Source organism: Colletotrichum truncatum, assembly GCF_014235925.2.
Source record: "Colletotrichum truncatum strain CMES1059 chromosome Unknown Contig_0001, whole genome shotgun sequence".
Classification (NCBI taxonomy): domain Eukaryota; kingdom Fungi; phylum Ascomycota; class Sordariomycetes; order Glomerellales; family Glomerellaceae; genus Colletotrichum; species Colletotrichum truncatum.
The window spans coordinates 7,245,995-7,258,034 of record NW_027222398.1 but is presented as its reverse complement, the minus strand read 5'-3'; the positions used below and the strand labels follow the sequence as shown (position 1 = coordinate 7,258,034).

Genomic DNA, 12,040 nt, shown 5'->3' with positions numbered 1-12,040 from the left:
TCCGCACACGAGACTCTCCGTGGCTTTTGGCCGCGTCTACCGCGCTTTTGCCTGCATGCTCTCGTCAGCAAAATGATTTCTTGTCACCGCGGTGGTGTTTGTAAGAAGAGAGAGAAGGACGTCGAGGGTTAGGACGGCCTTGGCGTTGTCTTTTCGCAGAGTCCCCAAGCTATCCTACCACAGCACGACGTAAGGACGGTTGCGAATCCCCTCAAAAAAGCTCATCAAGATGACCGAAGCACCGTACCCCAATGCCTCGGAGCCCCTCCACGTCATAATCATAGGCGCCGGCCTCGCCGGTCTCGCCACGGCTCTCGCGACCAAGATCGCCAATCCCTCACACAGCGTGACAATCCTCGAGGCTGTCAAGGAACTCCAAGAAGTAGGGGTACGTTTACGCACTGCACTTTGTTTCTCCGAGCCAAACCCCCCCCCCCCCCCTCCTTTCCGTTCCCCAAAGCTTACAAGAGGAAATCAAAAATTCAAGGCCGGCCTACAGCTGACCCCCAACGCAACTCGTCTTCTCAAGGCATGGGGCCTCGATGCGGCGCTCTCCCCTCTAGCCACCCTCCCCTCGACGCTCTCTGTCCACCGCTACGACGGCACCCGCCTCCTCGCCCATGAACCCGAGCTTCAGCAAACAATCGAGTCCCGTTATGGCCATCCCTTCTGGGGGCTTCACCGCGTCGAACTCCAGCGCGCCCTCGTCGACCGCTGCGAGGCTCTAGGCGTCCGCATCCGCCTCTCGTCGCGAGCCCTCTCCGTCGACTTCGACCGCGCCCGAGTCACCGTCCAGGAAGATGAATCCGTGGGCAGCACCTCCGCCCCAGCAGCAGACACAGTCGTGTCCGGCGACGTGGTGGTTTGCGCGGACGGCATGTGGAGCTCCACCCGCGGCCAGTTCCTCGGCCGGCCCAGCCCACCGGCCTTGACGGGCGACCTGGCCTTCCGCATCGCCATACCCATCGACTCGCTCAAGGGCCCGCACAAGGAGGAGCTCGAGGAGTTCATAAAGTCCGAGACGGTGCACTTCTGGATCGGCCCGGAGTCCCACGGGGTCTCGTATACCGTCAAGCAAGGCCGCATGCTCAACCTCGGTCTCTTGTCCCCCGACAACCTCCCCGAGGGCTCGACCAAGGTCGAGGGCGACGTCGAGGAGATGCGGTCGCTCTTCTCCGGCTGGGACCCCCTCCTACGCAAGCTACTGGACCAGGTCGAGAGCGTGCACAAGTGGAAGCTGTGCTGGATCGAGCCGCTGGAGGAGTGGGCGAGCCCGACAGGCAAGTTCTTCATGGCCGGCGACTGCTGTCACCCGATGCTCCCCTATCTCGCGCAGGGCGCCAACTCGTCCCTCGAAGACGGCGCCGTCCTGGGCCATCTCTTGGGCAAGGTCGCCGGTCGTGAGACCAAGGGTACGCAGCTCCCCGCGGCCGCCGCCATGTATCAGCGCCTCCGCATGGGTCGTGGCCAGCGCATCGTCATGGAGTCCTTCCGCCAGCGCGACGACTTTCACATGCCCGATGGCCCCGCACAGCAGCACCGCGACGACATCATGACTGCGTCGCTTGCTCCCGGTAAAGGGCCGCAGCCAGGGTTCCCCTCTCGATGGACTTGCCCAGAGATACAGGAGTTTCTGTACGGGTACGATGCTTACGCAGAGGCGGAGAAGGCATATAGCCAGGATCCCTATTGAATTTTCTGAATTTTTCTTTTCTTTTTGATTGGCATTTGTTTGCATTAGCAGCGCTCCTCCTCCGAGCGTCATTCTTCTTTGCTAGTATTCTAAGGTTTCGTTTGGCTATAGCACTCGTGTTGGGCACAGAGCAGCCATCGAGCGATCGACGCGGCCCAGTACGCACACACCCAACCTCTATCAAGTATCCCAATACCCTCTTACAGTAGTCCCCTTCATCTGCAGATAGGTGTGAGTGGCACCGTGTGTTCTACGCCAGCTGATATGCGAAGAAGCCTCAAGGCGGTCGTCCGCCGCGGTAATCCCCCTTCGTACTTCGTGCTCTTTTTGTGCACCCAAATGCCTCCGATATAGCCGTGAACCCCATGGACCCATGATTTCAACATATAAAAGTACCGGCGTGACTGTCGTAGTCGTCTCTTGAATCGATTTTAATTATTCCTTCGCCCTCCAAGACCGACGCGGCCACTGTGTTGACTCTGAGCGTCTAGAGCATCAAGCTCCACAGACGATGCGCTTGGCGAGTCCATTCTGTCTCCTCTCCAGGTATCGCTCGACTTTCCGCCTTCGATAATGTACATTTCGCTCTTGACGAGGCTCCCTCGTCTCCGGTTCGGCGGGGTCATGATGTCAGAGATGTGCTGTTCGTCCATCTCTTTCGGTATGGTTTGCGTAAAGGGTGACGAATAGCCAGGACGCGAGGACGGGCGTGGCATGTTTTCGAACTGGCCTCTGTGCTTTGCCATCTCGCCCATTTCCATGTCCATGTCACTATCGCTTACGCCGTAACCCGGTGGGCGGCGGGCAGACCGTGCTGTTCCTGATTTCATACCCCCACTCATGCCGCTCATGCCCGGAGTTCGGTCGGTTGAGGTGAATCCGTTCAGTCGCCAAGCTCGTAGGAGAGGCCTGATGGTAACCAAACTTGACGCGACAATGGCGACGCCCGGTTCGACCAGAGTCCACACCATGGCATCCGTTCCCATGACTGTGACCATAGTTAGTCCGGCTCAGGTTTATTTTTTTTCTTCTCTTAATACAGAATGACTGGATATCTTCGTAGGATTCGATGATGGGGCACGTACACAAGATGTCACTCAAGTCAGTGAGGTCGGCGAGAAACTTGAGTCGAATTAACGTAGCGATACTGGCACTGTAGTCCTGTCAGATCTGCCATTGGCGAATAAAACACGGTGGATCTTACAAGATTCCCAGGCCAAGAATTACGATGACGGTAGCCTTTGCCTGTTTTGTCATTTTGACGTTCCAGATCATAGGAATTGGAAGCAGAGCCTGGATAACGGTCAGCACTGCCTCAATTTGATGCAACGTAGATGATGAACGAGTCGACTCACATATAGCCAGTCACTTAAGATGGTCATGACACTGATGGAGTATGCCGCGGCCACAACGTCATTCGGCGAGACGCAACGAGAGTTGGGAATAGCGTAATCCCACTGTGCCTCTACAGGGGAACACTGAAAGATATTCCAAAAGAAGATTACTGTACTCCATATAGTGACAATGGCGAGACTGATGTACAAGATCCAGTTGTAGACCTTGGAGTTGGACAGACGCAGAAGGAAGAAGCCGATGCTCAGCTTGATGAACAACATGTCGAGGACATATGTAGCCGTCGCCAAGGCTTGATACTACATGATACGTCAGCAAAGACGGGGGCGGTACAACCAGACTCGGAAGTAACAATACTTTTAACGCAGAGACCTCCTTCTTCTGCGGCAGAGCTCGATTATGGTGCCCCAGGCCATCTTGTACGCCAACGAGAATGAATGAGCAGGAAAGAGTGAAGACCGCCTGTGACGTAGTGATTAGAAACGGCTGGTGGCTCTTGCTAGGAAGGAAAGAGAAGCCTACCTGGGCAACAAGCATGAGCCAGTCATCTGATTGGAAACCCTTGGTCATGAAAGCACGAACATAGCATCTGAGAAGAACAGAAAGCCAAGAGAGGATAAGGAATGTGATGGCGGTGGCTACGAGAGCATTGCCATTGCTCTCTGATAAGTCCACCTCAGCCATAGGGCTGCGGTATTGTGATGCTCAAGAGAATGACAATGGGGAGAGAGCATGGCCAAACAGAAGACAGAAGGAAGGAGTGCAAACTGGGGTGGCTACATATGCGGTCCGGGAGAACTTAAACTGATCAACCGCGATGGACGCAACAGGCATACCCAGGGGGGCCTTCCTGGTTTAGTCCATGGGCTGGACTCCCAAGCTGGCCCAGGACGAGAGACGGATGAAAGAGGGTCGCCGAGTCTGAGACCCCCGGAGATGGCCCCGGTAGGACAGGGTCAGCATGTGGAGAGTTGAGGGTCCCATGTCTGCCAGTTCAGACCGGCTGCATGGACTGCGATGGAAGTGGAACCAAAAGAGGCCTTGGTAGACGGGGGGTTTCGCACCTTTCGACCCAGGGTTTTCTAGGAATTTCATCCTTGGAAGGCTTGCGGCCTGTTCATGACCGCGTGGCTAAGTTCCTCTTGGACAGTTCTATTTACATCCGCGTTACACGGTATCTGCGAAAAGAGAGCCAGTCATACGAGAGGCTCTCGGGGAGACAGACGAAAAGGAAAAGTAATGCGGCACGAGTGTTTATACGGCGGCCCCGAGAGAATGCGCAGTCACAGATTACACGATGCTTCAGTCTGCATTCAGACTCAGCGAGTGAGTGTAATTTTGCAAATGTGTGCCTCTCATGTACATACATAGTACGTGATGAGGGCTGCAGGAACCACGCGCATGGATTGGGGACCCGGGAGGTGGGCATAATGGAGGGAAGAAGCTCCCCGAAAGGGACAAACGAACGAGCCAAGACTTTTTTGCAGCCTGTCCCGCCAGCAAAAGCACGTTTTGGTCTTGAGCGCGTGCTCGCCAGTGATGAATGATAAGAGAGGGGGGAGGGTGACGGCTAGCAGGCACGCAGGCAGCCCATGGGCATGGTCCATGGCCGAGTGGCTTAGAGTGAGACGCCTCTTCCCTCTGGGATGCTTGCAGCAGCCTATTTCCTACAGAGATGACTGGGGGTGGGGGTTTCGGTTGGTCGAGATCTCATCACATAAATGATTTATGAATATCTGTCGAGCCGACAAAGTGCTGTTGAATACGGAGCACTACTGGTGATGGAACAGTGGGTGGGCCAGCCCTGCGAAACCGTGACGGACTCGCTACGCAAAGCCACTAGGCTTGGCCGATGTTATTGATCTCTTTTTTCTCTGTGCTATGTGTTTTGTCGTTGGCCTAACCCCCCCATTCCCCGTTACGATGGGGCTTGCAATCTAGTTAATAATTGAGGGATGAATCTGGACCAACGGCTCTACTTCAAAACAAGGAAAACTGCTCCGCTGGACGAGGCACACACGTCCTTGCTAAGGTCCAATGATTTGGATCATCCTTGAACAACGACAGTAGGCAGTACGGGTGATACGCGCTAGCAGCTAGCACGATTGGCCCGAGTTATATGATGACCTGCTACCTGCTAAACGATGCAGAAACCGCGCCAGGACACGACGTGATATGAGAAAAAGGGGGGGAGGGGAGGTACTAGTAGAGGCAGAAGAGGGAAGCTGAATATCGGATATGCAAAGGCAGTCGGATACAACGGCTCCAGGCAATGCGGCTGGCGGAAGCAAGGGGCGAAGAAGCGGCAGCTCCTGGTTGGATAACTGAGGTCGCTGAGCGGCCGACATTCGGATGTAATGCATCATTGAGGCGGGATTCTGTGCCTAAACCTGTCCATGTATATGTGCCCTTCCCGTGTTGGGAAGCGAGCGAACCCATGTCGGCTGAAGAAAAAGCAATTCGACGTAGCACAGGGCTGCTTGGAGAGCGCGTTGGCAATGGGAGGGGAATAGTGGAGGGAGAGTCACAATAAAGACACGAACCCTAGGAAGGCAAAAGGTAAAAAGACAAGGAAAAAAAAACAATAAGCTTGTTCTTGTCTGTCTGCTGGCGTCTCCATTCCTCCAAACATGCTCTTGGTTTGGATTCACGTCGTCAAGCTGTGTGGGGCGGGATATACCCGGATCGCCAAAAGGCCAAGATTAGAAGAGACGGGGCTCTACCATTCGACGGCCACTCCGTGATGTTTTCCCCCCTTCCCCTCTCATCTGTGTTCGGGGAAATGTGACAAAAATTTGGCTTCGGTATATTAACTCCATATTATTTATGGATCGAATTGTTGATAGCATGCCATGTACAAATTTGCGCTTTGAACTCGGAATAATTCGAAAATGGAGTCATTCTGGAGCCCAACAGTGGCACCGGTGGTCCTGAAGGATGTGCTAGAGCCAGCAAAAGGTCCTTGCTGCATCTTGACAAAACAACGCTGCTCCGCCTTCGCCTAATAGCGCGTTATAGCTTGCTCGTTGGTGTTGGTGTTCTTTGACGGTTGACGGGCTGGAAGGGGGGAATCGCTGCCCGTCATCCACGAATCCCCGAGATTGCCAATAGCTTAATGCCGGTGACAGGTGGATAAAGTGTATGTATGTAGTGTAGTATACGTACGTAAGTTATAACCTGGCCTGGGCGAACTCCATGATAGCGATGTCCCCCCCCCCCACCTGAAGGGGGATATCCGGGTCGTGCATTACCCGGCATCAGCGTGGTGGATTTATGCTAACCAAACAAGTTCACATGGATGCTTATGCCTGTTGGAAGGATTTCGTGCGCGACCATTGAAATCGCGAGATGAATGTTGCAGACCCGAACTTCCAAGTTGTCAATCGGGACTGACCACAAACGGTATCAAGGGGCGAGGCACGGACAGCGATCTAGAAGCAGAATGGAAGGAAGCTAACGAGGGTCGAATGATTCTTCACACCAGTGTCGGCGGAAGAAGCCGTGGGAGGTAGAGAGGAATGAATCTGGCTGGAGGAGTGGAAGACTCTTCATTATTACCATCTCCCTCAGGTGCTTTTACGTCTGCACCGACGACCGCAGTAAGGAGGCTGCTGCTTATTTAGGGGCGTGCCTTGCATACGATATGCAACCAGTGAAGAGGACCTGCCTGCTGCAGCAGTACCTTGTACCTGAGTATGCTAGAGAATCTAGCCTGGATACAAGGTACCGTGACATTTCAGCTCGGCGTCCAGACCACATCCATCAACAACAACCCTGGAAGAAGCCCCCGTCAACGCGAACCCAAGAGCCAACGTCGCCTGGGCACATCTCTTTTGGGAATGGTCGGTTAGGAGGGGGGGGAAACGCAGGGCCATCCGAGCCCATGAAGATATGATTGTTTCGTACGAGAGAAATGTCTCCAACGGAACAAGGCACTTGTCGCCTACCGCTTACAGTGGGTTTTTAAGGACCTTTATCCCACATTTCGATTAGATATCCCTCGACGGCCTCGACAGCCTCGGGTCCGACCCCGGCCTAGTCTTGCCCGTCATCACCGTTCCATGTTTCGCAAGAAAGGCCTGAGTGCTCTGCTTGAATTAGATGCCGATGGGGGCCGCTTCTGGCGTGTTGACCCTCATCAGCATATTTCACAATCCAGATATGCCTCCATATACCAGCCCTTTTACTCATTCCTTGGCTTCCGAGTGGCATAGTGCATTATGTTATTCAAGTCTCATTCTCCCCAAAAATGACTGGGATGGATAGCCAATATCGTCACGGCCTGATGGCTAGTACCATGCACAGCCCGACAATGGTTGACATTGCCTTGGCGCAACGTTGCAACGCTGCACCAACAACCAATCACATCAGGTATCCTTGCTCATTCAACCTTCCGCCTAATTGCGAGCGAGCAGGAGAGGATGAGCACCGCATACCATGAGGAGTCAGTTGCAAGCAGGGGGAATTCATATCCACCGAGCACCACCGTCACACCGTATTAGTGCAGCTATCCACCAACACTTCACCAAGAGCCGATTGCAATCCTTCCAAGGCTGTCATGGATCCCGTCAGGAGATTGCCACAGCATATGAGCACGGTTGTGGGGTATTGTCGCATTCGGCCGATAGCAGCCTTCTCTGAGTACTGTGGTCGGCCCTGATGCTGTAAGCGGCTCGGTGGCAGAACATGGTCCATGGGCACCAACATGGCCGCACCATCAGGCTATGTCGCCGTTAATGTAACCCACTACGAGTGAACGTCAGCATTAGCGGTTCCTTCGGAGGAAGAGTAGATCATGTTCCCGTCGTTGCATTGCTAAGTAGCCCAGTCTCCGCTCAGACACCAGCTTCCATCGTTGCATCGCATATGCCCGAACTGACTTTAAGCCGCCAACAGTCTATTGAATTTGATGTCAACTATTCAAGTTGCAGAGCGTTTAGCCTGTATTGGTAGATGTAATCATGCTAGGAAATGCGAGAATAGTTGTGATGATAATGACGATGCTGGGAAGAAAGAAAAAAATACAGTCGCTGGTTCACTGATAAGAGCGTGGTGAGCTTCGTAATGGTGAGCTAAGTAAAACCCAAGGATAGATCGATTTCCGAAGGATGAATATCCGAAATAACCTGACCGTAGCCATATACCTAGTAAATCTGTTCGCGTGTAAGTTATCTTTGTTGGAGTCAGCGATCAAATCTCAGTATGGTGTGGTGTGCCTTAACTGCCTTCTTGAGACTGAAGAAATAGAAGAAGAGAGCCAAACCGTGCTCCGTGCACCTGCACCGGCTGCCACACCCAGTTGGGACGACCTGAAACGGTCCCTTTCAGACACCGATGCAGGGACGACAACCCGGAAGAGTGGGTTGCCCCACTCACACCTGTTTGTCCCTCATTGTCTGAGCGCCTGGCTGCCAACTGCCAACTGCCAACCGCAACTCAATCCAGTAAATCACAAACTGAAAGTCGCGCGCAACAAACCACATCCACGTCGATAGGCTTGACACAACGTCTCACCACCCTGACGTCTTTTCTCCTTCTTTAGCGTTGAGCCTGAGCCAAGCATCCCGGAGGATTTCAAACTCTCGGAACCTCTCTGTCCCTTTCAATATCCCCTGCTCTGCAACTTCACGCTCTACCGTCAGGTTGCGCCCTGCGTTGATATCCCACCAAAAACTTGCGACAAGCCACCAATCACCAACCCGATATCAACTAACACCATCATGCCAGCCTCTCTGAAATACACTGAGCATCATTATGCTTCCGATAATGAGCTCCAGAAGCTCGGTGTTTGGGAGTTCCCTGCTACTGCTGACGACGCAGACAAATACTGGGTGATGTGAGTCGTCCAATTGTTATCATGAAAGATTGCCCTGTTGACGCATTTTCAATTAGCTATATTCATGGCGGTGCTTGGCGCGACCCCCGGAAGACGTACCAGGACTTCGGGACCTCGATCCAGGAAATCCTCAAGGCTTCCTCTGTTCCCAAGTCCGAGATTCGTGGTTTCGTCGGCATCGACTACCGCCTTTCCCCGCATCCTCTTTTCCCTCAAGACCCCGCCGTCACTGCGCCGGCGGAGCTCCGCTGCGCTCAGCATCCTGACCACCTCCAGGATATCTGGTTGGCCTTGAGCTTCCTGCAACGCCAGTACAAAATCAAGGATCGTTATATCCTTATCGGTCACTCCGCCGGTGCCACCCTCGCCCTCCAACTGCCGATGGGATCCGCTGCCCTCGGCTCGGCCCCGCCACCGGAGGTGCAACTGCCGGCAGCCTTCGTCGGTGTGTCTGGCATCTATGAGCTTGTTGACTTCAACGCCCGTCACGGCGAGAACTACACCCAGTTCATTGCCGGCGCATTTGGAAACGACCAAACCGCCTGGAACAAGGTCATGCCGGCCACCTTTTCGGGGAGCTTCAAGGAAGCCTTACCTGCGCAGAGGCTCATCATGCTAGCCTGGTCTACTGAAGACTCGCTGGTTGACGAGCCTGAGATTGAGGGCATGGCCTCGAAGCTGAGGAAGGATGGTGTCGAGTGCACTGTCATTAAGAACCTCACCCACGATCATGACTTTGTCTGGGAGGACGGCAAGCAGATTGCGCGGCTGCTGTCAGAGGCTCTCGACTTGCTGAGAAAGAAATGATAACTATGCCTTGTGTCGAGAACATATCCTGTTTATTCCTGTTATGCACACCGAACCGCGCCGCACCGCATATGCTTGGCGTTGCATCGTACCAGTCTATGACATTCTTCTATAAAGATACCATTCACAATTAACCAGCTACAGCACCCGCGGCCACTCTGTGCGCCTGGCTGCTTTTATCTTCTATTTTTTTTCGTCACAACTTGGCTCTCGGAGCCTTTCCCGTTTTTGCTACTCTCGCCGCTCCAAGTGTCAGCGAGCCTGCTATGATTACCACTCCACCCCAGACCTGAGCCCAGAGATACTGCCCACCTGACCTATCGATAATGGCACCAGCTGTTGGCGGTCCAGCCAGAGACGCAAAGCCCGACAATGTCGCTATCATGCCGAACCGTGTGCCCATCTTCTGCGGATCAGACGTCAGACTTGCCAAGGCCCCTACAAACACGCCCTGTGCCGCCCCATTGGACAAGCCAAAGAAGACACTGAAGATGTACATGCCAGTCCGCGTCTTTACTCCTATCCAGGCAAACTCCATGCATCCCAGAAGGAACGTCATCAACATGAAAGTATTGATCGGACCAAGGTGACGATCAGCCACGTATCCGACAACCGGTCGGCTTGGGATGCCCATACCGTTGGTGATGAGAAGTAGGGACACTGACTCGGTCGTTGAGAAGCCAACGACGTTTCGCGCGTAGGTATTGATCTACCACCATCATGTTAGCGCAAAGGGGACTTGCTTTTCAGCGCCTACGAAACTTACATAAAAGAAGCCGAAGTACAACGCCATGAAGTAGAGGAAAACGCCTAGTGCAAACAAGATGTATGGACCTTCTCGGAATGCCGCCCACTCGACAAGAGGACCCGACTTTCGCGGTGGGAGTCGCGGGCGTAACAGTACGTTTGCGATGATAGAAACAGCGAGCGCGACGAAGGCTGAGCAGCGCACAGCCCAGGGGAAGCCGATTTGAGGAATGAGATACTGCAGTGTCGAGGGAAAGATCAGGCTGCCAACGCCAGTGCCCGTGGCAGAAATCGCCAAAGCCAAAGATCTCCTCTCCTTAAAGTAGGACCCAATGATGGCGACACTTGGCATGAACAGGACGCCCAAGCCCATGCCGGTACAGATACCTTGGGCAAGCATGATCTGCCAATACTCGGTGCACAAACTGGTCATGAAGGTGCCAAAGACAACGACAGTGCACCCCACCATTACTGCCTGTCGTGCGTAGCCGGCATCAGTCAACCGGCCAGAAATGGTGCAAATCGCAAAAGTCAGGAATATCTGAATGGAGCCGATCCACGAGACCTGGGCCGAGGGCAAATTCAGCTTCTGGGTGTAGTATAGCTGGTAAACGCCAAATGTTGCTGGGTAGCCCCAGGCAAGAGCGTTGAGCATGTTGCCGGCAAGGACCTGGGACCAAGCCGTCCATCCTCCTTCCGGATACACAAGATCATGTTCAGCAGACCACTGGCGGGTTTCCTCGGACACCCCCGCTTCCCCCTTCCTGTTCGGTCCTTTCTCCGAATCGCCGGCAGCCGCTGCGGGGCCAGCAACCGTGTTCCTCACGGCATCGGCTGTTTCCGACATGATGTCCGTCGATTGCGGAAACTTGCAAGGAAAGAATGGAGGGGTGTATCTTCACAGGGTCGCTTGGAAAGGCTGGTGAAGTCCATTGAACTACAAATGATTGGAGGAATGCAGTTGATAAAAATGCTACACAGCTGCCGGAGGAGGTCAAAATTTTTGATTTAACCGTCATGACCAAAGAGGTTGGAAGCGATGGCAGTCTATTAGTAAAAGAGACGGCCGAAATCGCCCCTCCCGACATCCGAAACGCACGGCAGAGGCTGGAAAACCGTTCGGGGTCATAGGACCCGGGCTTATTCCCGTTGCGGCGGTCGGAAGCGGTATCCTAGTTCTCCGCGATCCTCCTCCCATCGACCTTTGGAGCAGTAAGGCGCAAGGCGTGCGCCCTATGCATGCTCCATCTGGCGTTCGGTAACATGACGGGTGGCCGACAGAAAGCGCACGATAACTATCGAGCAACGGTCGGATTGTGATTTCCGGAAGGGGTGGTGGGTGCTTGTGGCAGTGGGACCGATCACGCAGCTGATAAGAAAAGCCTGCTGCTACCTTCAGGCAGTCTCTTTGGTCGGAACGGACACCGACCATGAGACTTACTGTTCTGGGCGCCCTCCAAAGGAGGGCCTCTTTTCAGCGGCGTCCGACACGTCGTGCATTGCACGCAAGGACAACTAACCAGGCATCATGCACGATAGAGCCCATGACGGCGTGACAAACCTGACTGCTGAAGTGAACTAGATCGGCCTAGGCCGAGTCCATG

General features: G+C 54.0%; 4 protein-coding genes across 4 annotated transcripts; 2 read left to right on the top strand and 2 right to left on the bottom strand.

Moving 5' to 3' along the window:
• Positions 1–229: 229 nt before the first annotated feature.
• CTRU02_202022 (FAD dependent oxidoreductase) lies at positions 230–1,693 on the top strand (the record flags this gene model as incomplete). The annotated part of the gene is made up of 2 exons (XM_070203964.1): positions 230–439; positions 461–1,693. The coding sequence occupies 2 exons, from the start codon at positions 230–232 to the stop codon at positions 1,691–1,693; spliced, it is 1,443 nt and encodes a 480-aa protein (XP_070062546.1).
• Positions 1,694–2,124: 431 nt separating this feature from the next.
• Positions 2,125–3,730, bottom strand: CTRU02_202021 (integral membrane family protein; the record flags this gene model as incomplete). Its single annotated transcript, XM_036725380.2, has 6 exons — positions 2,125–2,681; positions 2,734–2,846; positions 2,898–2,986; positions 3,049–3,345; positions 3,404–3,508; positions 3,569–3,730. 6 exons carry the CDS (start codon positions 3,728–3,730, stop codon positions 2,125–2,127), a joined length of 1,323 nt encoding a protein of 440 aa, XP_036583058.2.
• A 5,036-nt stretch (positions 3,731–8,766) lies between these two features.
• CTRU02_202019 (uncharacterized protein) lies at positions 8,767–9,689 on the top strand (the record flags this gene model as incomplete). Its single annotated transcript, XM_036725378.1, has 2 exons — positions 8,767–8,882; positions 8,939–9,689. The coding sequence occupies 2 exons, from the start codon at positions 8,767–8,769 to the stop codon at positions 9,687–9,689; spliced, it is 867 nt and encodes a 288-aa protein (XP_036583057.1).
• A 196-nt stretch (positions 9,690–9,885) lies between these two features.
• On the bottom strand, positions 9,886–11,283 carry CTRU02_202020 (MFS monocarboxylate transporter; the record flags this gene model as incomplete). The annotated part of the gene is made up of 2 exons (XM_036725379.1): positions 9,886–10,398; positions 10,456–11,283. The coding sequence occupies 2 exons, from the start codon at positions 11,281–11,283 to the stop codon at positions 9,886–9,888; spliced, it is 1,341 nt and encodes a 446-aa protein (XP_036583056.1).
• Positions 11,284–12,040: the final 757 nt, after the last annotated feature.